Source organism: Hydra vulgaris, chromosome 08 (genome assembly GCF_038396675.1).
Source record: "Hydra vulgaris chromosome 08, alternate assembly HydraT2T_AEP".
NCBI classification, from domain to species: Eukaryota; Metazoa; Cnidaria; class Hydrozoa; order Anthoathecata; family Hydridae; genus Hydra; species Hydra vulgaris.
The window spans coordinates 6491060-6517026 of NC_088927.1; the positions used below are offsets into that span (position 1 = coordinate 6491060).

The window sequence follows — 25967 nt, forward strand, 5'->3', positions numbered from 1 at the left end:
GAGAGCCTAACTTTTGTGATGAGATATGATATTTCATGATCTGAGATTAGCGGGCTTTGGCGTTAGAAAAAACCTTTTTACAATGGTTTCTAGCAGTAATAAACAGACGTCTGTTTTCTAGAGAACTGTTTTGCTGATAAATATGGAAGTAACGGTTTCGATTGGCAATCGCAGCAGCACAGTGTGACGAAAACCATGGAGGAGAGTGAGGCTTGACATGGAATCGTCGAGAGGGAACAAAAGATTCCATGCCAGCCTGAATCCACGAGGTTATGTAAGAAGCACATTTGTCGACAGGAAGACAAAAGATTTCTACCCAAGGGCCATCACGAAAAAAATCACGGAAAGAATCCCAGTCAGCTTTACTGTAGTTAAAAAAGGTACGATAATAGGGGGATTCAGGTGATGAAGAAGAATGAGATATTAATTTTAGAGAGATCAAACTGTGATCAGAAGCACCTAAGGGTGAATGTGGAGAAACTGAGCACTGACTAAGATTAGAAACAAGACATAAGTCGAGTAGAAAAGGTACATGATTCGGGTTGTCTGGAAAGCGAGTTGGAAAGTTGACTATTTGAGTTAGGGATTGAGAAAGGCAAAAGTTGTGGGCTTTAATGCCTGCAGAATCACTGACACTAGAGCCAAGCCATTCAGAGTGGTGAGCAATAAAGTCACCTACAGCAACAATATTGGCTGATGGATAAAGAGAGAGGGCTTGGTCAATATGATCAAAAATAACATTGAAAAGAGTGTAGTCTTGAGATGAAGGAGAGCAATATAGAACAAAGAGAAAGGCGATAGAGTGAACTGGTGCTAAACGAAAGCACATAAAAGAATAGTCTGTTGATTCAAACCTAGTTTCACGACAAATGGGAGAACTCTTACGAATGTAAATGCCCAGGCCAAGCATGTGACTATTGGAGTCTTTACGAATTAAAGGAAGATAACCATCAACACTAAGATCGCAAGATGAGACAGCTGAACTCAAATTAGTCTCACAAAGAGCAAGTAGGTCTGGTGAACTTTGCAAGTGATAAGACTCAACAGAAGAAAAGTTACTTCGATGACCACGAATATTAGTGAATGATAGGATTAGAGAACTCTTAACTTAAGAGTATCTTTCTCGTCATCCCATTACATGGATAACCTAAAAAGTTAAACAAAAAAGCTTAGCTTATTAAAAAAAAAAGTTGAAAAATAAATATATTATACACAGCTAATGTTTTTAAAAGTGAAAAATTATAAAACAGTACCTAAAATCTTTATTTTTAAATATTTTAATTATAAAACTTACTTTTTTTTCCATAAAAAACTCTGCCATTTTAAGCGTTCTGTAAACAACGTGAAAACAAATGGTTGAGGTTGAGAACGGAATGTATAAATTCAATACGCGTTATATTACAAAATATGCAAAGAGAAATGGTCCGTTTTGAAAGCAGTGAAATAAATACGATTTAAACCATCTTAAAACAATGAAACTTTAGTTTAACAAAGCTTTGATTGTAGATTAACATTAAGGGGATAACCAATATGGTGACGTGATCTCCTTGAATTGTTCTAAGGATACCGTCTGGTCTGCTACCTGATGGTTTAATTTTTGTTAAAGCTAGATGTTGTTAATCATCTTCATTAGTTGTATAGAATGTGACAGGATCATAATTGTTGTTAGTGATATCAAATTGATCTATATCTTCTGGCTCGAACACCTTTCCGAAAGTATCATTTAATTTAATGGCTTCTGAAAGAGTGAAAATTTTAGGTTATTAGTAACGTTCCATTCAGTAAGGGCTGTCGTGAGTAGGTGTTACGTGGGGGTGAGGGAGGCTTTGGTGCCTTTAAAATTTTTGTTGACTAAAAAAAACAAGATCCTCGTTTTTTAAAATTTGCCAAATGACTCGTCTAAAAGGTCTACATTTGACGATTAAATGAACGAAAACCCTAAACCTGACCCTATCCTTTGCGCCAGTCTTGCATACAAGTGCTGTAAGAAATTGTGTTTATTTCATGAATAAAACTAGAAAATAAGTTTTGAGAAAATTAAACTTAATAAAACAAATTATTTATTACGATAAACTTGATATCAAGTTACTAACAAAAAAAACTTCAGCTTTTTTGTTTTTTTGCGGTGTTACGATTCTTAATTTAATGCTGAAGAATTAAGAATCTTAATTTAATGCTGAAGAATTAAGAAAATCATTTTTAAATAATTAATATTTATTTCTAGTTTAAAAATATTTTAATACCATGTACATAAATATATATTTATACATCAGCAATTGTATGAATGTGAGTAACGTGCTTCAACAACTTCACTTCTTTTATAACATAAAACGATAATTATAAAATATGTTAAGAACAGAATATATATTTATAAAATATGTTAAGAACGGAATATAATTATAGAATATGTAAAGAACTGTTTTATAAAACATTTAACCTTCTTTCTTTTTTTTATATTTTCACTGTCTCCTTATTTTTAATCATTACCTCCAAAAGTACACAAGGCTACTACATATCATTGAAATTTGATGTGTAGTAGCCTTTATTAAAAGAAGATGCAAATCAAGGACAAAGTGTCTAGAATGTCTATGTTATTGCTTTTTGCGAAATAAGAAAGAGGATTTAGCGGAATAGAAAAGTTTGCAAAACGCATTAGTATGTTTAGTAAAAGAAATAATGCGTTAAATTACTTATAATAATAAATGCAAAAAAGTATAAACATGTAGCTGTTGTGACCATGAAAAATGAAGTTTGTGAAAAATGAGACACTCTAAATGAGTCATTAAAAAAATTCTAATAAAATTGAAGGCTTGTCGATAATGTCGTAATTTATAAGCGTGACAAAAGTAAAATCAAATTTTGTTACCAGGGATGATTTTGAAACGGCAGTATACTCTGCAGTCTTACATTTTAATGATGGAGGAAAAGAAGTTTTATTGTCATTTGAACAGTTTTGTACAAAAATTAAAAAAAAAGCTACAAAAATGAGTTTTTTAAAAAAACAAGATATACAATTAACATGTATATATATAACATTCTCAACAACCTGTTAAAGAACAAAGGAAAGTTTAACAAACAAAAAAGAAAGTGCAATTTGATCTTAAAAGGATTATAAAGGAACGATTGGGATAGAAAGCTGGGGGGATAGGGGGGTTTTGATATATCCGCTCCAGTTGTAATTGTTTAAATTTAAAAAACTCATTTAAAAGTTGATTTATTTGATAAATGTTTTTCAAAATTTTTAAAAACTTCAAAACTTTGTAGCTTCAGTTAAACACACGCTTTTGACCTGAAACTTCACAGTTTGCTTATTATATTTAAAAAATTAATTTGTGCCTCAGAAATATAATAATGATGTTAGAAAATGATAGTTTTATTCAATATAATACGCAATAAAGTTGATTTTTAGTGCATTCTTTACAAAAATTACATCGTATGAGAGCATTTATTTCTTATGGTACAAATAAGAGAAGCAATGGTTAAGAAAATACTTTTGCATATTTATGTATGCATATTATTGGCAACGATATGCATATTCATATTATGAATGCATATTTTATGTAACATCTGTTATAATTTTTTTTAATAGTTACGTCATAAGTACACATCTTTTTAAAAGAAATTTATACAAAAATGTAAGGATTGTTGAAGCTGATTTATTTCAAATTTTGTTTTTCATTTTTTATTCTTATTATTGTTTTAAAAATATCGTGTTGGTGAAAACTATTTTAATAGAACTTTTTTTTTAAAGGTAAACCACCTTAAAAAAAAGACAGCTGCGTAATTTTTACCTCCCTCTTCTCCCTGGTCAACAACTTATCAAACTTTCAGAGAACCACCTATAAAATTACGTCAACATTTGATTACCCCCTCTCCCCAAATAAAATTAAAATGGAAAAAAAACATCTATTTTTTTCCTTTTTTTAAATAATTAAATTATTTTAAAAAGTAACATAGCGGACGTCAACTTTTCTTGAATTCCCCATCCCCCTGATAACAATTGTCAAATATTTTCAGACCCTTTTACCCCCTTTTTTGTTGACATAACTAATGGATAGCCCCAAGTACCGCAGAAAATTTTTAAATTACAACTTTGTTGTTTCACGGCCTTAATTAAAATAGAGTTCATTTTTCATTGAGTTCGTTTTAATTAAAATTGAGTTCATTTTAATTTTCCATATCGTGGATTATTTCTATGAAAAAACATTTTTTAAATATTATTTGAAAAATTGTTTTTTCACTTCGATTTAGAACAAATCAAAAAGAGTTCAACAGATTTTTATTAAAAAAAAGAATTTTTAATTATTTCAGTGCATTGTCAACTTCAAAAGCATGCATTTGTGTTACTAAAGTCTCCACCATATATTGCTGTTGTGCTTTTTAAAATTAGATTTTTTTATTAGCACTTGATACTTTAAAAGCTTTTATGATTTAAAAAATATTTCTTTTCCTTCTGGTTTTTATTGATTATTTTATTTTATATTGATCTAATTTTTCCATAAAAATTCTAGAAAGTTAAGTTGATTAACAATATTAACAATAGTAAAGTTTAAAATTCTTGAAAGTTAAGTTTAGAAAGTTAAAAAAAAAATAGTAAAGTTTAAAATTTTTACTATTCAAAAATAAATTTACATTCATCGACAGATTTCAAGTATATTTCAGATTTCTGTATTAGTCTGTCGCAACACGTGCACGTGCGTTTTTTAAATATCTAAGGTACACACAGAATCAAAAACCGTTTTTCTAAAAGGAACTAAGTCCGTATTTTTTTAAATTGATCTGTTTTTACTTTTCTAAAACCTTTCTATGTTTCTATGAACTCTGATATGGACATGTTTTATAGCTGTTTAACTTGGTCATAAAAAAGTTAAAAGAAAGTAAAAAAGATCAGGAAAAGCTCCGAGGATATCTTTTGGAAAAATGCTTACTATAGCTTGTAGACACAACAACAAAAGATTGAAAGCACTATGTTTAAGTAATTGGGATAAATAAGTTTAAGCAATGTGGATAAGTAAGTTAAAATTTAATCGATTAAAAAGACGCTGGCTTATATAATTAGATACAGAATTAATGATAGTACATTAAAAACAGGCATATAATTACATACAGAATCAATGATAGTACATTAAAAACAGTTCCATTTTGTAGACTTTTATGTCGATTACTTGTTGATTGTAGTTCTAGGGTATGTGACCAGAACTACATAGAAGCTATAAAGAAACTCAAAAGGATAGAGAAATAACCAACTCTATAATGGACATGCTACACATTAAAGCAGAGGAAAGACAATTTGTATCTTCCACATGAACAAAGTATTGTAAATTTATGTAGAAACTGGAAACTTGGGTCTTCTATAATGTGCGTACGCAGGTTCGGTGTGAGGGAAGGGTTACTCAAAAACGTATAATTGCGTACTATGTTATGCAACAGAGAAATGTTGAATTTTCTAAAAGTTTTTTGTTTTTAATGTTTTAAAATTTTATGTATTAGGAAAGGATTGGGGTTGATTTTATATTAAATAATGCTTATTACACATTTTATAGATGCCCTCTAAAAAGAAATTATTATTTCTCCTTCTAAGTATTACTAAGTTTTTGCAGAACATTGAACAGTCTAAAAACTAGGAGAAGACTGGTCTATAAAAGATAATCAAAAAATGATCAAGTAGATTTTGAAAAGTAAAAGTTTCCAATGAGAGATCAGAGAATCATATTCCAAAAGCAGTTCGGAGTGCAAAACACATATTCTGCAGATACTGATTTAGTTAACAACTTATAAAAAAAAAAGACAGCTTTTTACAATCATAAATGAAGCAAAAAGTAAACCGTTTGATAATTAAGTTAAAAAGCAAAAAAAAGCAAATGTGAAAAAGAAAATAGCTTTTTTGAGGTATCTGAAGATACTATAGACTATCGACAATGCACTGAAATGATCAAGTATTCTTTTTTTTAATAAAAACCTCTTGTATTCTTTTCTAAATCTAAGTGATAGAACAACTTTTTTCTAAATCTAAGTGATAGAACAACTTTTTTCTAAATCTAAGTGGTAGAACAACTTTTTTCTAAATCTAAGTGATAGAACAACTTTTTAAATATTATATAAAAAAGTTTTTTTTTATAGAAATAATCCACGGTATTGAAAATTAAAATGAACTCAATTTTAATTAAGGCCATGAAACAACAAAATTATCATTTAAAAATTTTGTGGGTTACTCGGGGGCGTCTTTCAATTATGTCAACAAAAATGGGTTAAGAGCGTCAGAAAATTTTCGACAATTCTTAATAGGGAATTCTTAACAGGGGGAAATCAAGAAAAGTTGACGTCAACAATGTTACTATTTTAAATAAATTTAACTACTATAAAAAAGAAGGAGAAAAAGGATGTTTTTTCCATCATTTTTGAAGGTGAGGACAAATCTCAAATGAAGGAGATGAATTTGATTAGAATGAACAACTTATGAAAGTTTGTTTTATTCAACTTGAATGCTGTGTTGGTAACATTTTATGTTTCTTTGATATTATCCAGATCAAGGTTAAAAAATAGTTTAAAAAATAATAAACTTGAGTGTTATTGGCAATAAACTACTGAAATAAAAAAAATTATGTAAAAATAATTAATATTTTATCAGGTTAGTTTAATTAGTTTTTCTTTTAATTTTTCTCATGACTTGTAATGTGACTTTGTAAATCGTGTATAAAGCGCCTTTTAGAAAAAACCTTTTTCGATTGGTTTGAAAAATACTTCGTACTATTTTGTTGTTTTATTTTGGCAGGGGTTAATAGGGCATATCTTAGTAACGGCTCTAATTACATAACATTAATTTATTAATAAGGTTGAAAAATTATGACGACACTCCGAGAGTAGTAAAATAAGGACTAAAATAATTTTAAAAATGTTTTATATTTCAAAAACAAGCAAAAAAAAAAAAAAAAAATAATTGTAAGATGTTTTGACAACAACATTCCTTTCATAAAAATTATTTTTCGAAGGAAATATATACAAATATATTTTAGTATAAAAAATAATGCAACACATAACAATAATCGTAAAAGCTAAAAAGTAACATGAAAAAAAGTGGATTTGATCTATTGATTTTAACTACGATTAAATATATTATAAAAACTATAACGCAATCTGAGGATTTTCAACTTTAAAAATCTTCAGATTGTTTCGTTATATTAAGCTGAGTTAAACTTACCGAACGCCTTCTATAGGTCAATAGACTCTTATCGTTTGTTTTATTATAGTCGCTTTTTGATCGCGACAACACCTTTTTTTTAGTTCTATTTAAATCCACAAGTTTTTTTACAACTATATCGATTGCATTAAGAATATTTATGTTTTTCAACGCTGAAACTTCGAGATAAGCACACTTGTTGTTTACAGCATATTTTAGTCCGCATTCAAAAGAAACCTCTCTTGCATTTGCAGCAACATCACTCTTATTACCGACAAGTAAGCACACACTTCCTGGCCCTTTGGTTTTTGATATCTCGTTTAATTTTCTGTTTGCAACTTCGAGAGATTTTTTGGAAGTTACAGAATAAACAACAATGTTAGCCTCGCATTTTGTCATTGTAAGTCTTGCCATCGGCGGACACTCTATTGAACCAGAGGTATCAAAAAAAGTAATTATTCTAGCCAAACCATCACTAGATTTAAAACTTATATCGTAAACTTCACTAATAGTTGGTTCGTACTCATAAGAAAATGATTTTTTTTGAAGCCTCCTGAGAATACTTGATTTTCCAACTTTTTCATCACCGAACAAAGCAATTTTGTAGCTTGGCACGTTTTGATCATTATCTAAACATTTTCTACTTTTTCCTAAATGCAACTTCATTTCGATCAAAGAGACGAACTTTATTTTTCAATTGGTTACTAAATAAACTGAAAAACTGTTTTTTTTTTAAAAATAAATCTCGTGATTGCACAATTTTTTAAAAAACTAATCATTTCAAGAATTTAAACTTACAATAAACTTTACAATAAAAACGGAAGAAATATTATGCAACGACATTTAATTCGTTCACAATAAACATAACATTATACAATTAATAAATTATAAAAATCTTGTTGAGAACTAAATATTTCAGTAAAAAAACATTGAAGTCAAATTTTTGCAAGTTGAGGTGCGGTGAGGTGAGGAGTGTTGATGGTGGAAATAACACTTTGACATATATTCTCACTGTAGTACAGAAATAACAAGATTTGTCCGTTATTAGCTGCTTAAGTAAATAGCAAAATTACTATAAAAAATTATGTATATAAAAACTATGGTATCAAAACATCAATTTTTTTCTTTTTATAAAACTCTAATTTACAAAATTTTATTTTTTATTAAGTCATAAACATCTAAACAATGTTATATTTTTATGCTGATTTTAATCTAAAATCAGTATTAAAACATTAAAATAAAATCAGTTATAAAAACATAAAACCAGTATAAAATATTTATTCTAATTGTCAATTTCCCTTGAACGTTTTTAGTAATATCAATAGCAACTTTTTTGTTTTATTTTTAATTGATATCAAATATTCTTATTTGATATCAAAGTTTTCCACATTTTCACTGATTAATATAATTGTGTAAGGTAACTTGAATGTATTGTTATGGCCTTAGGGATTCTAAAATATTCCTAAAAATGCTTTTGCTATAAACGCCAAAAAAATAACCATTTACGTTTAATGTAGGTTTTCGATTATTGGATACATCCGACTTTTTTATTTGCATAACGTCGATTTTTGCATTTGATTGTGTAATGGAATATGAGCTTCTTGATTTAAAAATCTCATTGGTTGTTCGATTGGTAACAACCAAAAACAGATGAAAGAGATCAAAACATGTCAAGACGATAAACAAAAACAATAAGTAAATTAATAGAAATGACATCACGGGGTATTCTCCAATCAGAAACTAAATAAATAAATAAATTTCCTATAATAATGAACAAGTTGAAAAATTAAAAAAAAAAAATATTAAATCAAAATAAATTGCAGCGCACTGAATGTGTAAGCAATCAACTATGTGGGTATTTAGAGGTATTAAACACCGATTAATAAAACTTAAGAGCGTCAGAGTTTTTTAAATTTTTGAGGAATGCTTATTCGCACTATTGAGAAATATTTAGCTGCTCTTTCACTTTTAAAAAAATTGAACATAAAAAATGTCTAAAATAATTTATAATTGCTACTAATGCGATTGTACGCTTTCAAAATCAAAAAAGTGACTTCCACCAGGTAACTTGGTCTAAAATATTTAATCTAAAGTACGGCTGTCATAACCTGACAGGTTCTGCAGGAGTATCTCCTCCTGTTTCAGCACTATTATTATTATTGTTATAATTATTATTATTAATGCGGTTGCTTACCTGCCCCAAGTTCTCTATAAATAAGAAAAATAAAACAAACAAAGAAAACAATTAATACTTAACTTGTTAAAGCCTATTAGCACTTTAACGGTTGCGCAGATAAAGCATGACCGCATCTTTTACACTCAAGAAAAGTTGAATCCAAAATATCGTGTTAATAGTTTTTGCAATTAATAGAATTTGTGGACAAATTGTAACTACAAACCAAGCGTTAAAAAAGGCACAACGCTCTGTATTATAAGGCAATAAAGCAATAATTAAAATAGAGTATTATAAACGTAATCCCCACCTTCCTTACAAATACCTTCTTAGGAATTGAAAAGAAAAATCCAAAACAAAAATTTTCCTACATAACTTTTGTATTCGGACATAGCAAAAAAGAATTATAGTTCTATTTATATAAATAGAACCTAAATCTAACTTAAATTAACTAAATAAACAGTGACCATATCATTAAAATCAAAAATCAGTTATTTATACAATTACATTTGCTGTTTGTAAAAATACTACTCTTTTTACAAACAGTAAACTGAACAATAAAATGTTTATTTTGAATAAATAAATTCTGATTTTTGTAAAGAAACTTACAATAAGCATAATTTTAATTTCTTATTAATTTTTCAGGGAAAGATTAAAATATTCTGATTAAAGATGAATTTGGAAAATAGAAATAGAAACTTTATGCTTATTCAAAAGTTAATTTAAAAAACGCAAATTACGCTTTAAAAAGCCTATTTGACTTTCAACGCTAGTTTAACTCAGTATGCAAACTTTAGATTTCATGAAAAGATTATCCAAAACATCAGAAATTTTTATGGGAATTACTTATAAATAATTAATCATGTGAACAATCTTTTAAAGAATCTGAAAGATTATGAGTGAAAAAAAAAATTCCATTATGCTATTAGATTGTAAATGTTTATGATTAAATTTTTTTTTTAACAAATTATTACGTCTTTGTATATCTTATCCTAGAAACTGATACCCTAGCTACTGATACGTCTGAACCGCAATTATAATAGGCATACTATAACAAATACAATTTACTGCAGTCGTATACACAACTATTTTAATATTATGTACACAAGCAAGTTTTAAATAGATTTGAACAAATTTTAATTGATAAGATTTGATTAAGATTTTTTTAAATTAAGCATCATTTACATAGTAAACTTTAGTGTGTACGTTCCATTATATGCATACATTTATTTTTGACACGATTTTTTTAAAACACAATTTATTTTTAACACTATTTATTTAACAACTATAAAACTCCATTTATGTTATTGGATGTTTTTGATTTATATTAACTTTTTTATTATTACCAATATACTATTAACAAATTAAATAAATTATTAATTAAATCTGGGGTCATTATCTATATTTGAAATATGAAACACTTTTCATGCAATTTTATGAAAGAGTCGATAGCTGGAGGATGCTACAATTATTCAAGTGTAACATATTTCCAAAAGTAGCAAAAACCAGCTTGTCAGCCTTAGTACATATATTACAGAGAAAAACCCATAATGGTATGATATCAGCTTGTTAAATACTTTACAGAATAAGCCTGAAAATATTTATGTACATTCCACATACATATTTGCATAAATATTTTCAGGTTGAAGGTTCTTCTAATAAGAATTATGTATAATTTTAAGTAATATTAATTATATCACTATGAAGTAAATGTAAATTATTAAACAATTTAGTAAAGAAGAAGGACTTTGGTTAGTAAAGAAGTTCAGGAGGGAATTACTTCCTATATTCTTTTTTACTTGACCATTCTATTTTTAGAAGACAGCTGTTGTTACATTTTTAAAATTTACATAATAATTAAACATTTAATAATTAAACAAGCTATAAGTAAATATATATAAACAACTTATAAACATATAAATAAATTTTCAAGCCTAAAAAAGGTTTACTCAATTATCGTTACAATTTATTGATTATCGTTACAATTGTTGTCTAACTTGTTTAAATTTCTTCTTCTAGAAGACACCTGCATTTAACATTTTAAAATAAATATCTAATGGCTGAGAACTTTATTTTATAATTATATTTATTGGTAAGAACTTTAATTACTTTTGGTTCTCATCCAAATTATTATTGATTTTGTATGCTACCACAAATAATAGCGGCTATGAATAAGTTTTTGGACTGGAATGAAAACCTTCTTTTTGTCTTCATATATGGTCCAGCCTTTTCCTAACACCCAAAACATGGTTTTTTCCTAACACCCAAAACATGGTTTTGTACAAACTCAAGACTCATTATGCCAAGACAGTAGATAATTCTAGATTTCAACTCATTGAGATTTTTTGCTGTCCAATTTTTGCCTTTATAAACTTATAAACTACAAAGTTGATTTTTGCTCAGGTAATTTACCACGCTTTTGCATAATGAGCAGATGCCAAGTCTGGCCAAAATACGTACTCTCCTGTACTATAAAATTTATCTATTAAAGATACCAAATACTTTTTAATAATAGTTTCCAGGTAGACTGTTTAGTTCACTGCCATTCCTGAAGAAATAAAAACAGCTTTGATATGCCTTTTGGTAAAATACAAAGCAAAACAAATAATATTTTGTTTAAAATTAGCTTCAAAATCAAACTTTATACATGGGGGAGTCAGATTAATATCACTTCAAAAAAAACCAGTTGCCAGGCTGCTACGAATGAGTTAAAGTAAAGAACCATTCATCATCTAAAACAAAATTTTTATATTCTTCCAACATTTTTTGACACTTTGGTCTCGCTTGCTTCTTCTGATTTTTAGTTAGAAGTGGTCTTTTACTTTTTTTACGGTATTTGATGTTAGTTCCTTTGTTTAAAATCTTTGAAATGTGACTTTAATGACATTTTAGTTTTCTGGCAACTTGATTTTGGGAAGAATCAGAACGATGATCAAACTTTTTTTTAATATATTGAATGTTGACTTATGATGCAATTATAACAGGTCTACCACAAGTTATTTTTCTTTCCAATGATCCGTTAATTTCAATACACTCTTAAAAAATTTCAGGCAAACTATGTCCGAAATGGTTCAGGTAGAAAAATTTTCAAACATTCAAGCAAATTACCGTAACAGTTTAGGTATTTTAGCAAACCACCTGAGCACTTTGAGTAAAATTCTTGAAAAATTCAGGCAAAAGTAGTTGCGTGAACTTTTCTACCGGAAACATTAAGTAAATTGCCTGATGATGTGAAAATATTTTTCTGCGCTAACGTTAATCGCCATTAAACTTTTTAGAGGTCGCATGTGCTTGCATTCTCTTATTTTAAAATTTTTATTAAAAATGAGCATAAAAAATTTGTCAAAAGTTAGCAGAATATTTATTATCAAAAGGAATATCCATAGATACTACAGAAATGCTTAAAAGTAAGCAACCTTTTCATCTTTTTCGCGTAGGCACATAAAAGAGATGTGTATATCATATACACATCTAGATATCACATCTTGTGAACAAGAGATACCTCTTGTTCACAAGAGAGTATACGTATTTGAATTATATACATGTATGTATGAGTGTATAGATATAAAGAGTATAGATATAAAGAAGTCTAGATATATGTATATGATATAGTAATACTATAGTATATATATTAGGGGTGTTCATTTTTTAAACAATTTTTTCTTTTTGATATGTATGCAAGCTAAAAAGTTGGGAAATTTAAAGTGATTTTTGGATATGATTCTATTTTTTTGAAAAAATTTTTTTTTTATCTCGCGCAAGGACATTTTTTATAAATTTTGAAATTTTTACAGATTACCAAATATCTGGAGACCTGAATGTAATATACACATGTATATGATATATTTTACATTTGACCATGTATAGATGATGTGTAGAAAAAATCAAGCTCATAGCTTTATTGCTTCATATTGCGATAAACTATTTTTTTAAAGCTACGCAAGAAAACAGAGTTCAATCAATCACTAAAACCATACAGATTTTGGCGCAATATGATACAATAGTCATAGCAACCTAAAATTTTGTGTGCAGGCTCCTTAAGGATATAGATGTCAGATATATAATATACATCTGTGTATCTTGGGGCAAAGCCTCCCCTCCCCCATAAGGCGCAGTGCCCCAACTTGACTTCAGTACTAATAGGGCTACCAACTCAATGTTAGTCCCATGCATAATTAAAATGTATACTACTTTGTTACAATTACAATCTTTTACTTTGGGAGAGGATGGGGATTACACATCCTCTAAACACCTCTCTCTCCTCTCCCCACCCCTCCCCCATGCCCACCCAATAATTTGTGTATCGTAGGATACTAATTTTTTTATATTTTATCCTAGTTAAACAAGATTGTGTTGAGGATTCACTTTTCCTGGCAATAATCTAACAATTTATCCATAAATGAAGTATACACAATAACCTTTACATATCGGAAGTTATGAACATTTGTACTCAATTTTCCAATATTAACACGTTTTGTCAAACCAATTAGTTTTGATTTATTTAATCTTTTTTTTATATCTCAATTATTTCATGCATTTATCTTAATTTATAAATCCAATTTGTAACAAAGAAATACTTCTTAGTTGACAAACCAGTCAAGTTGCCCTCAGTTAGGCTGCCAACCAGGACTGACATTATAAAGTACTTCCTCTACCTGAAGGGGAAGAATGGTCCAACTTTGGAGACAAAGCAACTTGTTTCCTGTCCTTTAAGTAACAGCTTCAGGTAACTTTTTATAAAGAACTTACAATATATAGCACAAATATAGTTTTTCAACTTTTTTTTCATAGTAAGCAAATATTGCAAAAAGTTTCCTTAAATAACATTAATTCAAGAATTTTAAAGGCAGTTTTATTTTATTTTTGGTATGCAACTGAAGAAAGATTTATAAGAAAAAAATTATTTTTGTTTTCGTGTGCAGTGTACCTCTGTGGATTCTCCTTGCAGTGAGGAATGTATTCTAGGCTCACTATGTTTTCCATGGCTAAGATCAGGTTTTCTCATGATTGGACCTGTTACCCTTCAAAGGAATATATCAAAATATATTGAAAGATATTTGAACCTTAAGAAGAGTTTGTGAGATCAGTGAGAGGTTATTTATCAATCTTTTTAAAAATAATATTTTTTTATCTATTACAAATTATTGTTTTTTGAAAATGTTTAAATATTTTAAAAATCAAGATTTAATTTTCTTGGTAAGTTTTAAAATGATTTATCATTAGGATTGTTCTGTTTGGGTGATACAAAGGAAAGTCTGATAAAAGCTATCAAAGAAGACAAAGATAGGTCCATCTGACAAGTATGAGGCTACAATTTTTCTGAAGGATCAAATGGGAGAAAGGAAAATGACTCTGCACCTATTGATAAGCGAAGAAAAGAGATCGAATTGAAGAGAATGGAGCGTGCAAAGAAATCAGTTACTGTTATTGGATCTACAGAAGATGAGCCTATTCCTAGTACCTCAGTAGTTGCAAAACATTCATAGTTAGTACTCTCTTCAGAATCAAGTTCTGAGTCCGACTCAGAGTATGAATTCAAGAAAATAAAAGACAGGATTAGATCATTACTGTTACTAAAAAAGTTATTGAGGAAACCATGAGAACTGCTCTGGCTTTGGATATATTAGCTCATAAAATGACTGTAACATTAATTAAGCAGATTACAAGCAGGAGGAAATCCCAATGAATTTCCTCTTTTCTTTAAATCGGCTTTTCAAATGAAAAATAATATATCTTTAACCAAGATGCAGACAATATAAAGATTCTCATACAAAATGAGATTAAACATGATTATCAGAAGGTTCAGTTACACTTTAATGGAAAGCTCATCAAGGTTAGTATATGTGTTACCAAAACAATAAGCAATTTGAACTGATATGTTGTAATAACCTACCTTACAATACTTTTGACTTGAGAGGAGAAGAAGCTCCAGAAAATGCTTCTTGCGAAGAGTAAAGTTGACAAACCCCTTTCCAGAACTAAAGCTGCTTACAAGAAGCCTGCTAAGCAACTGACTCCAGCAGAAAAGCTTAGTCTTATGTACGAGGAAAAGGGTTTGAGGAAACAGAAGTTTTCCTTTCCAGCAACAGTGAACTTGACAGCAGTATTAATATTGTAGGAGAGAATGATGTTCTGGAGGCTCTGTGGGCAGAGAATGAGGCCCTAAACAATGCTGAAACCTAATATGTTTTTTTCCTTGAATATATATTTTTTTTAAAAAAGTTCCACATTTATGCTGAAAGTACATGGAAGGACAAAAGAGGAATATAAAATCCCCTTCCCCCTCCTTTTTAGGATAAATAAGAATGGGAAAGTCTACAGCCCCACCCCCACCCTCCTTCCCTCCAATGCTTAAAATTTGTGAGTTTTCCTAACCATTTAAGATTTCATTACTAAATTCCAGTAAGTACATTATTACTACTATTGAGAATTATTACTGAGTGGAGGGGCCCGGCACCCTTGGGGGGTGGGGGGAGGGTTTCTGTCACAAGAAACAGAAATGTATATTTCAAATAGGACATCTATATCCTTAACTAGCTTGCACTCAAAATTTTAGGTTGCAATGACTGTTGTATTATGATGCGCCAAAATCTGTATGGTTTTAGTGATTGATTGACCTCTGTTTTCTTGCGTAGCTTTAAAAAAATAGTTTGGCGCAATATGAAGTAATAGAGCTAGGAGCTTGATTTTTTCTACACATCATCTATACATGGTTAAATATAATTTATATATCATATACCTGTGTATATTAGACTCAGATCTCCAGATATTTGGTAATCTGTAAAAATTTCTAAGTTTATAAAATATGTCGTCTACTTGCGTGAGATGAAAAAAATATTTTTTCAAAAAATTAAAATTATATCCTGAAATCACTTTAAACATATTGTGAGTATATATATATATAAATATATATATATATATATATATATATATATATATATATATATATATATATATATATATATATATATATATATATATAGACGACATTTTTTAGTAGACGACAAGTAGACAACATTTATATATATATATATATATATATATATATATATATATATATATATATATATATATATATATATGTACAGGGTGGTGCAGAGGAAACGCATGTTTTTCAATATTAAATGATAGGTTTTTTAATGCAGTTTTTGAATTACATACCATATTTAGGTTCGGAAAATAATTTCTTTGAGATGACGTCCTTCTTGCTGGATACAAATTTGGATCCTCTTCTGAAAATTAAGAAACAGCTCTCTCGAACATTTCATTCGGCATGGCTTTAATTTCATGACGAATGGAATTCTTAAGGTCATCGAGTGTGTGAGGCTTGTTCATGTACACTTTTGATTTCAAATATCCCCACAAAAAGAAGTCACATATCAACAGGTCAGGTGAGCGAGGGGGCCAGTGAACATCGGCAAATCTCGAAATCACATGTCCTGGGAACATTTGTCGAACCACTTCCATGGATGCTCTCGCCGTGTGAGCTGTGGCACCATCCTGCTGAAACCAAATGTCTCTCATGTTCACTTGACGCCTTTCAAGTTCTGGATGAAGGAAGTTGTTTAACATTTCAACGTAGCAGACTGATGTAACAGTAACTGCAATTACTTCCTCTTCAAAAAAATAGGGTCCAACAATCCCCAACTTTGAAATGCAGCACCACACTGTTACCTTCAAACTGTGCAGAGGTCTTTGGTGTAATTCTTGTGGGTTCTCCGATGCCCAATACCAACAGTTTTGAACATTGATGTCCAATTAATTGTCCAACTCTAAAATATTGACAGAAAAGACGTTGCACTGTGACTACAGAATCATTGTTTCTAAAAAACTGCTTGACAATGAACACACAATGTTGTACGCTGCATAGCGACTGAAATGGCATTGTTTGGGCCGTCTGCCAACATTCGCTCAAGGTCAATATCCCCTCCCGTCGCCACGTACTAGCGGTTCGAAAAACATGCGCTTCCTCTGTACCACTCTGTATATATATATATATATATATATATATATATATATATATATATATATATATATATATATTGAGTACTTGAATTTTTGAATTCTACTATCTTTTTTAATTGTTGGTTATAATAATTATTACAAAATATATTAGATTGATTAATTATAAACTGTATAAATTGAATTTAAACATGAAAAAGTTTAAATTCAATTTATACAGATTGAAACACAAATGTTTAGTTCTTATACTAAATATGCTATTGATTATTATTTTAGTTGAATAAATTGATGGGTTAGCTTTTTTGGAGTTAAACACATTATTGCTGCATGCAATGGACATCAAAATGGGCCAGGCCATTAAAATTCAAGTCATAATTGAGTGAAAAAAGGTTAACAGTTTCATAAAATATAATTATAATATATTTTGAGGCGCAGAAAATATTTTTAATTTTTTATTAAAAATATTTTTTTAGTTTTATATAAATTATGATAATTAAATGAATGCTATTTAAGCTGGTGAACTGAGCAAAACTAGTGAACTGCTGAGCATTATGCATTAGTGTAGCATTATTTTTATATTTTACATGATATTTTGTGGGGCTTTTTACAACTGAGTTGTTACTTGTGCACTAAACACTTTCAATCCACTAAAGATTATACTTATCAATGAAGAAACACGCACCTGCTGTTTGAACATTGTTTTTTACATGAACACACTCACACTTTATAAAGTGTTACGTAAACACATTAAAAAAACTCATATAGGTCATGATACTTTGAAAGAAATTTTTAACCATTTAGATATTACTATGCAAAATACAGAAAACTAATACTTAGTCAAAGATTACAATGAGGTTTCATATTTTGAAAGTTTAACAAAAAAAAGTGTAGTTAAAGAAAGTGTTTTTATTGCACCTATTGTAGACGAGTATGGTGTTCCACAGGCAGCATTAAAATTTTTGATCTGCAATCTTCTAGTTCCATTTCTCTAAGCACATCTCAGTTCATAGTGGATAGAGTTGCTAAATGATATTATTAATTATCTGCTTGCCAAGACAGACATTGTCTTAAAAACATACAGATGTGAAAACCGCAACATTTAATATTCTTTCAGAAGAATTTAACAAATGGAAAAATCCTTTTAAAGGCATTGATACTCATTATAAAATGTTGAACTATCTTTAAGTAAAAGGTCTCTATGTTGAACCTGAAGCACATTCAAGATCGGTGGGATGTTAAGTGAGACAGATCAACAAAGCAACAAATGCAAGTGTGTCAAAAATAAATTTTACCATATACCAATTAAGAAAAACCTTGAAATTGATTTTGCATCAACCTGAGACTTAGAAAATTTTAAAAAGAAGCAATGAGTCAGCAAATGATATAGCAGAAGACTGGTTAGACGGTAAGCATGGCTTACAGCTAAAAATATATGCCAAACATTATTTTCCTAACAGTATTCATGTATTTATTCAGATTTTTTTTGGCGAGGTAGAGACAACAAATCCACTTGGATCCAAAACTGGAATACACAAGTTAGGTGCATTTTATTTCACAATAAAATGCACTTAACTTTCCACCAGCTTCAAATTCTGTGTTAAGCAATATTTATTTGTTGGTCTTAGCATATTCGGAAGACATTAAACGGTACACCACTGATCCTTATATGGAATGTATTGTTCAGCAATTAAAAGACTTACACGATGGTTTTAATATTTTTTTGTGATGGAAAAGAGATTAATATTTGCTGTTTTTTAACACAAGTTGTTGGTGATAATTTAGGGCTAAATGGAACTCTTGGATATATGGAAAATTTTAGCACTGCTCTATTTGCTTGTGACTTGTGTATGGTGACTCATGATGAGGTGCAAAAAGTATTTTGTGAATATTCTCTTACAATGAGGACACAACAATCATATGAGGAACATATTGAGCAGCTTAAAAATGGTACCATTTCATCTAAAGACTGTGTCATAAGGCAGCCCTCAACTTTAAAAAATTTGAACTATTACCATCCTGCTTGTAATGACTTGGTTGATATAATGCATGATTTATTCGAAGGTGTAATTCCGTTTGAAGTCAAGTTATTTTTGCGCCACATAATTTATAACTTAAAGCTTATTAATCTCCCTGAGCTTAATTGTTGTATTAATACAATGGATTATAATCTGGTTATTAACTCGAAGCCTTGTTTTATAAGTGAGTCACATTTAAAAAGTCACAGCTCATTGCTTTGAAAACAGTCAGCTCAGATGCTGATTTTGTTTTAACATTTGCCATGTATTTTAGCTGATGTTATTGACAAAGTAAATAAGTTAAAATGGTGTTTGTACTAATTGCTAAAACAACTGACAGAAATTATTTTATTGCTAAACTCTGTTCTGTCGCAGGTTTTGTACTTAAAAGATCTTGTATCAGAGCATCATGAGTTATTTAAAATATGTTATCCTGATAAAAGACTTTTATATAAATAGCACAGAATGGTTCACTACGGTACTATAATTGAGAACAGCGGACCATTTTTACATATGAGCGGTTTGAAGCAAAGCATAACTTTTCTAAGCGAAAAAGTAGTCATTTTTGGACAAAAGTAATAAGATGTACTTCACTCTATTAATGATTTTTTAAAATTGAACAAATATATGTTCTTCACAATGTAATTTATTTTATTGGATTTTAGTGACATGTGACATGTCCACATGTATTGTGATCTAACTCTATCGTATTGTTGTTCTCTTGATTCAGAGCAGATATGTTTGAGAGCAAGTGACTTAGCAGATTATAAACCTTTTGATGCTGTTCGTTGTTTAAAACCTACATGTATATACAAGAGCATATTATTTTACGTCACTATTTGTATCATTGCAATGTATTAAAATGATTTTTCATTTTTTAATAATTTGTATATTTTGCTTAATTGTAAATTCTTAAGCAGAAGTTAGAGAAAAGCCTATTATTGAGTTTGCTAAAAATAATAGCAGTTTGTTTATATAAACAAAATAATGCTTTTTTTTGCATATATATTTAATTTAAATTAATTAAAGTGATTAAAATTTAATTCAAATAATTATAAAAAAAAAATTAAAAAATTAAAATATAATTCAATTGAGGAGGCTGAATAAGTGCCAATTTCATAACTGCGAATCTGCATAAGTGCGAAGCAGTTGCAAAGACTGGCATAAGTGCGAACTGGCATAAGTGCGCCGAAAGAATTTGCAAACATTGGCATAAGTGCGAACTGGCATATGTGCGAATCAATTGCAAAAACTGGCATAAGTACGAACTGGCACAAGCGCGAACTGGCATAAGTGCGCCGAAAGAATTTGCAAACATTGGCATAAGTGCGAACTGGCATAAGTGCGAACTGGCATATGTGCGAATCAATTGCAAAAACTGGCATAAGTACGAACTGGCACAAGCGCGAACTGGCATAAGTGCGCCGAAAGAATTTGCAAACATTGGCATAAGTGCGAACTGGCATAAGTGCGAACTGGCATATGTGCGAATCAATTGCAAAAACTGACATAAGTACGAACTGGCACAAGCGCGAACTGGCATAAGTGCGCCGAAAGAATTTGCAAACATTGGCATAAGTGCGAATTGGCATAAGTGCGAACTGGCATAAGTGCGAATTGGCATAAGTGCGAACTTGCCAATTCGCCACTTATGCCAATTTGCACTTATGCCAATTTGCACTTATGCCAATGTTTGCAAATTCTTTCGGCGCACTTATGCTAATTCGCACTTGTGCCAGTTCGCACTTATGCCAGTTTTTGCAGTTGGTTCGCACTTATGCCAGTTCGCACTTATGCCAGTTCGCACTTATGCCAATGTTTGCAAATTTTTTCGGCGCACTTATGCCAGTTCGCGCTTGTGCCAGTTCGCACTTATGCCAGTTTTTGCAATTGTTTCGCATTTATGCCAGTTCGCACTTATGCCAATGTTTGCAAATTCTTTTGGCGCACTTATGCCAGTTCGCGCTTGTGCTAGTTTGCACTTATGCCAGTTTTTGCAAGTGATTCGCACTTATGCCAGTTCGCGCTTGTGCCAGTTCGCACTTATGCCAGTTCGCACTTATGCCAGTCGCACTTATGCAGATTCGCAGTAATGAAATTCGCACTTATTCAGTCGCCCCATTCAATTCAAATAATTTGCTTATATAAACAAAATAAACAAAGTACTTGCTTATATAAACAAAATGTAAAAGTATTTATAACCCACTATAACTTGATCAAAACAACAAATGTATATATATAAATATATATATATATATAAATATGTATATATATATATAAATATGTATATATATATATATATATATATTTATATATATATATATATATATATATAAATTAAATTTATATATATATAAATACATATATAAATATATATAAATATATAAATATATATATATATAATATAAATATATATACATATATATATATATATACATATATATATATATATATATATATATATATATATATATATATATATATATATATATTTATATATATATATATATATATATATATATATATATATATATATATATATATATATATATATATATATATATATATATATATATATATATATATATATATATATATATATATATATATATAGTTCTATAGTTTGTTGCATTTGGGAATTACGGAAGGAAAAAAGTGATTCTTAATAATTTTTTAATAAAATGTTTTGATTTTTAATTTTTTTAATAAAATGTTTTTATTTTTATTTTTTTAACTGTAAATCATGCGCGGAGTGTTGCTACATTGATTATCTTATAGCCTGACTCGCAAGTGAGTGCTGCTATATCGACTGACAAATAGCCTGATTCGCAACGGAGTGCTGCTACATCTACTATCTTTCAGCCTAACCCGCAAGGGAGTGCTGCTACATCGACTGAGGGTTTGGTTGGGGCAGGCAGTCTATCAATTAATAAAATAAAAAATTCCGGTCTTGCATTTTAATTTTTACTTTTTGTCAACAAAATATGGAAATATATATATATATATATATATATATATATATATATATATATATATATATATATATATGATTCTATTACATTTTTATTCCTTAAATAAACAGCTTGAGAAGTAAATATAAACTGCTTTTTTTTTTGTAGAAAAATGATGATGTATTAAAAGATGTACCCTCTGAATAAGTCGGCTGTGTCACCGACATTATCATCGCCAATTCAACCTTCACCTGACGTTTTAAACGAGTCAAGAAAAGTTAAACTAAATGTTTCTACTAATGATGTACAGATTGCCTTAGATTGGATAACATAGACTTAGTAAGTACACCTTAAGTTATTTTTTAAGTGTTTTGTTTATACTTAGTTCATTATTTTAAACAAACGGTAATAAACCAGGATTCCCCTACATTATTTCAGCATCAAATAAATTGCTTTTATAATTTAAAAAAACTAAATTTTCAACTTATACAAATGAAGATCTTCTTTCAAACAGGTAAGCTTGTTTTGGAAGAATATGATTCTACAGGTGCACTTATTAACTCAATAGTCCATAGAGTTGGAAATATGTTGCAAAGCTGCATTCTGGTGGAAAACTTGGAGAGACTATCAGAGACATTCAATTAATGTTTTTCCTTCTATTTTTTACCTCCCCAAGACCGAAGGGGCCACTTCAATTGGGGATTATTATTAGTAGTAGTAAACTTAATATTAGTAGTATTTTTATCTTCACAATTTGTCAATTATAAGTCAAGTTGTCTATGAGGTAATGCAATATAATCAAAAAAATCATATTTTTAGGAAAACTATTATAGCCCATATACAGAGTATGTAATGGGTAATAATAAAAAGAAGGTCACTCCTCATGGCCACATAGAAGAGAGACTGAAAACTATGCGTAAACATCTTGGTGTTCATGTGCAAGCTTATTGAATAAGAGTTATTGTTTTAGTAGAAGAGTTCCAAATGTCAGGTATTTTAATGTTTAGTATATTTTCTCTTTCTTTGTATGATTAAGACATTTACCTAATACTCAGTATTGAAACTAGTTTTCCTAATAAATCATATAAAAAATTAAATAATAAATCTAGCTAAAATAAACATTTCAAATATATCTAAATATCAAAAAATAATTTTTTTTAATTTATTAAATTAAATGTAATTGTTGTAAATATATTTTTTTGTATAGCACCTTTCTCAAAAGAAGAACTAAATATGATTGGAGAGTTAAGATTTGATGACTTAGACTATGAAAGAAAGTTGGACTATATGGAAAAAACTTCACGCTCTCTTCGAAAATGGATTGTAAATTGTAGGCCAACATTTGATGATTTACTCAAAACATTTCCGCCACTAAAAGATCTAGCCCCATACACATCAGAATAAAAATCACCGTATTATCATTAAAACTTTTCGCCAATAAATATTTAAAATTATTTAATCACAAACATTAAATATGTCTTGTAATTCATACAAGATACATCTTGTAATTTTTAGATATTTATTTTTCATTCAGGTTTTGCTGAAGTATTATCAAATTAAAGAAAATTTTACTAACAGTCTTATATTCATATCTTAGTTTCAGAAAGATTTCTGTTGCAATTTCTCAGAAGTGAATGATTTTTTGGCTCATTGGGAGCAAATAACGCCACATGTTATCTCTTGGGACAATATTTGATGGTGAAGCAGATTCTTGCTGAGCTTGATATCCAAGACAACCTTTCTATAGGTATCTAAGTGTTATAATACAATATGGCCAGGTGTATTTGATATGTAAAATCATTCTAATAATTATAAACTGATAAAATGATTTCACTAAAAAAATTATTTGTTTTTTTAATTCATGAATTGAAATGGATTTTGCATTGTTCTTAATCCCCTCTATAATTAAAGTAGCATCAAAGAATAAAAGTTGTGCATCAGCTGCTGAAGTTGTAGAACATTTCATTCGATTTTATCCGGTATATTGGAATAATAGATTTCTATTAGATATAAATTTATACATATTAAGTATAATATATAAATATATATATATTTTTTTCTTATTCACCTCCTCAAGGATGAGAAGGCCACTACAGATGAGGAGGCTACTTAATAGTGGTTATAACCCTCTCTCAACTCTCTAACTCCGAAACATGAACCTTGACGAACAAGGCCGCTGCACTGAGAAACAAGTTGAGCGCAGTAGTACCAAGGACGTGGTGGGTATCGATCTCGGAACCTCTCGCTTATGAAGCAAGCATTTAACCACTACACCACTACCGCATATTAAGTTTGTAGTAATATGCACAATAATATATATTTAATAACTTTACATGTTATTAATATTGTTATACAGAAAAATGCCCCGTTGAGAGTCGGACTTTCAAGGGAAGAGGAAAATATAAATTGTCTGACTTAATGGTTAACAGTTTATAGGATTCTACTGTATGTTTAATCATTAAATTTAGTAAATATATATATATATTTATAATAGTATTAGTTCTAATAGTTCTAAGTTCTAAATACTGTAGTATTAGTTCTAAGTTGTGTGTGCTGATATTTATATTTTGTATCAAAATTATTTTTTTAATATTTTATTTTAATTTCCTTTCTATATCTAAATAGGCATCAACTCTGATGGAAATTGTCATTTTAAGTCTTACTCACAAGCATCCATTAGTCATAACTTTGGGTACTCATTGCAGTGATGACCAAATATTTATTGTTACAGAGTGTCAAGCTATTCCTGTCAACAGATGTATATCTTATGCTGTGGACATCTTAATTTTTTTTTTAATGAACATGGAGTATGCAACATACCGTGTTAGGCTACCAAGATGAAATGCATCTATCGAGAGGAGCCAGTGACTTGTCCCTTTACCTTAAACAAAAACTTAATCGATTTTAAATGCTGAAACAATTATATTTTGATAATAATTTGCTATATTACATTTATATTGCGTAAATTTGTATAAATTATTCTTTTAAATATATTGACTTTCTGAAAATCAAATATCGTTTTAACGTCTTTTTAACCGAGTTAATTTATAATTACAATTTAAAATTTTACTGAATATTTACTTTTTTCAGGCAAAATACCTGAACTACTTCATGCCATATGGAACCAGATGAACATTCAGGTAAAATACCTAAACCTAAACTAGTTCAGGTTCAGGTTTAGGTATTTTACCTGAACCTGAACTGGTTCAGGTTCACGCATAATACCGGAACTGAAATAGTTCAGGTTCAGGTAAAAATCCTGAAGCAGTTCAGGTTCAGGTATTTTACCCAAATGTTCATCTGGTTCCATACGGCAAGAAGTAGTTCAGGTATTTTGCCTGAAATCTCCGTCAATTTACTGGAACTTTTTCAAGAGTGTAGACTTAATCCAATTGTAAACAGTTGATTTTGCATACCCAAGAGCTATAAAATGGTCAGCAGTTTCCTTTTTTTGTTTATCTGGATTATTTTCCCAAAACTTGGAAAAATCATTCTTAATGAGTTCATGTATTGCCATTTTTTTAAAACTGAATAAAAAATTTTTTTTTTTGATGTTATAAAATACAACTTTAACACGGCTTCAAAATGAGACTATTGTCAACCTCCTTGTACATTTCTTTGCAAAGATAACTTAACATTAACTTCAGTCCAAAAACTTATTCACAGCTTGGTAATCTTTAATTTAGAGT

General features: G+C 29.3%; 2 protein-coding genes across 3 annotated transcripts in view; both read right to left on the bottom strand.

Annotated features, from left to right (window-relative positions):
* Positions 1 to 6961: 6961 nt before the first annotated feature.
* The window catches only part of LOC124805829 (palmitoyltransferase ZDHHC4), a 56923-nt gene continuing 37917 nt past the window's right edge, over positions 6962 to 25967 (bottom strand). For both annotated transcript variants that reach the window (XM_065802979.1, XM_065802977.1), the window contains one exon: positions 6962 to 8917. In XM_065802979.1, the coding sequence (XP_065659051.1) occupies positions 8838 to 8917 (80 nt within the window). In that variant the 3' untranslated portion in view covers positions 6962 to 8837. The remainder of the gene's footprint in view (positions 8918 to 25967) is intronic.
* Positions 7151 to 7843, bottom strand: LOC101239161 (GTP-binding protein Di-Ras2). The gene has a single exon (XM_065802367.1). It carries the CDS (start codon positions 7841 to 7843, stop codon positions 7151 to 7153), a length of 693 nt encoding a protein of 230 aa, XP_065658439.1.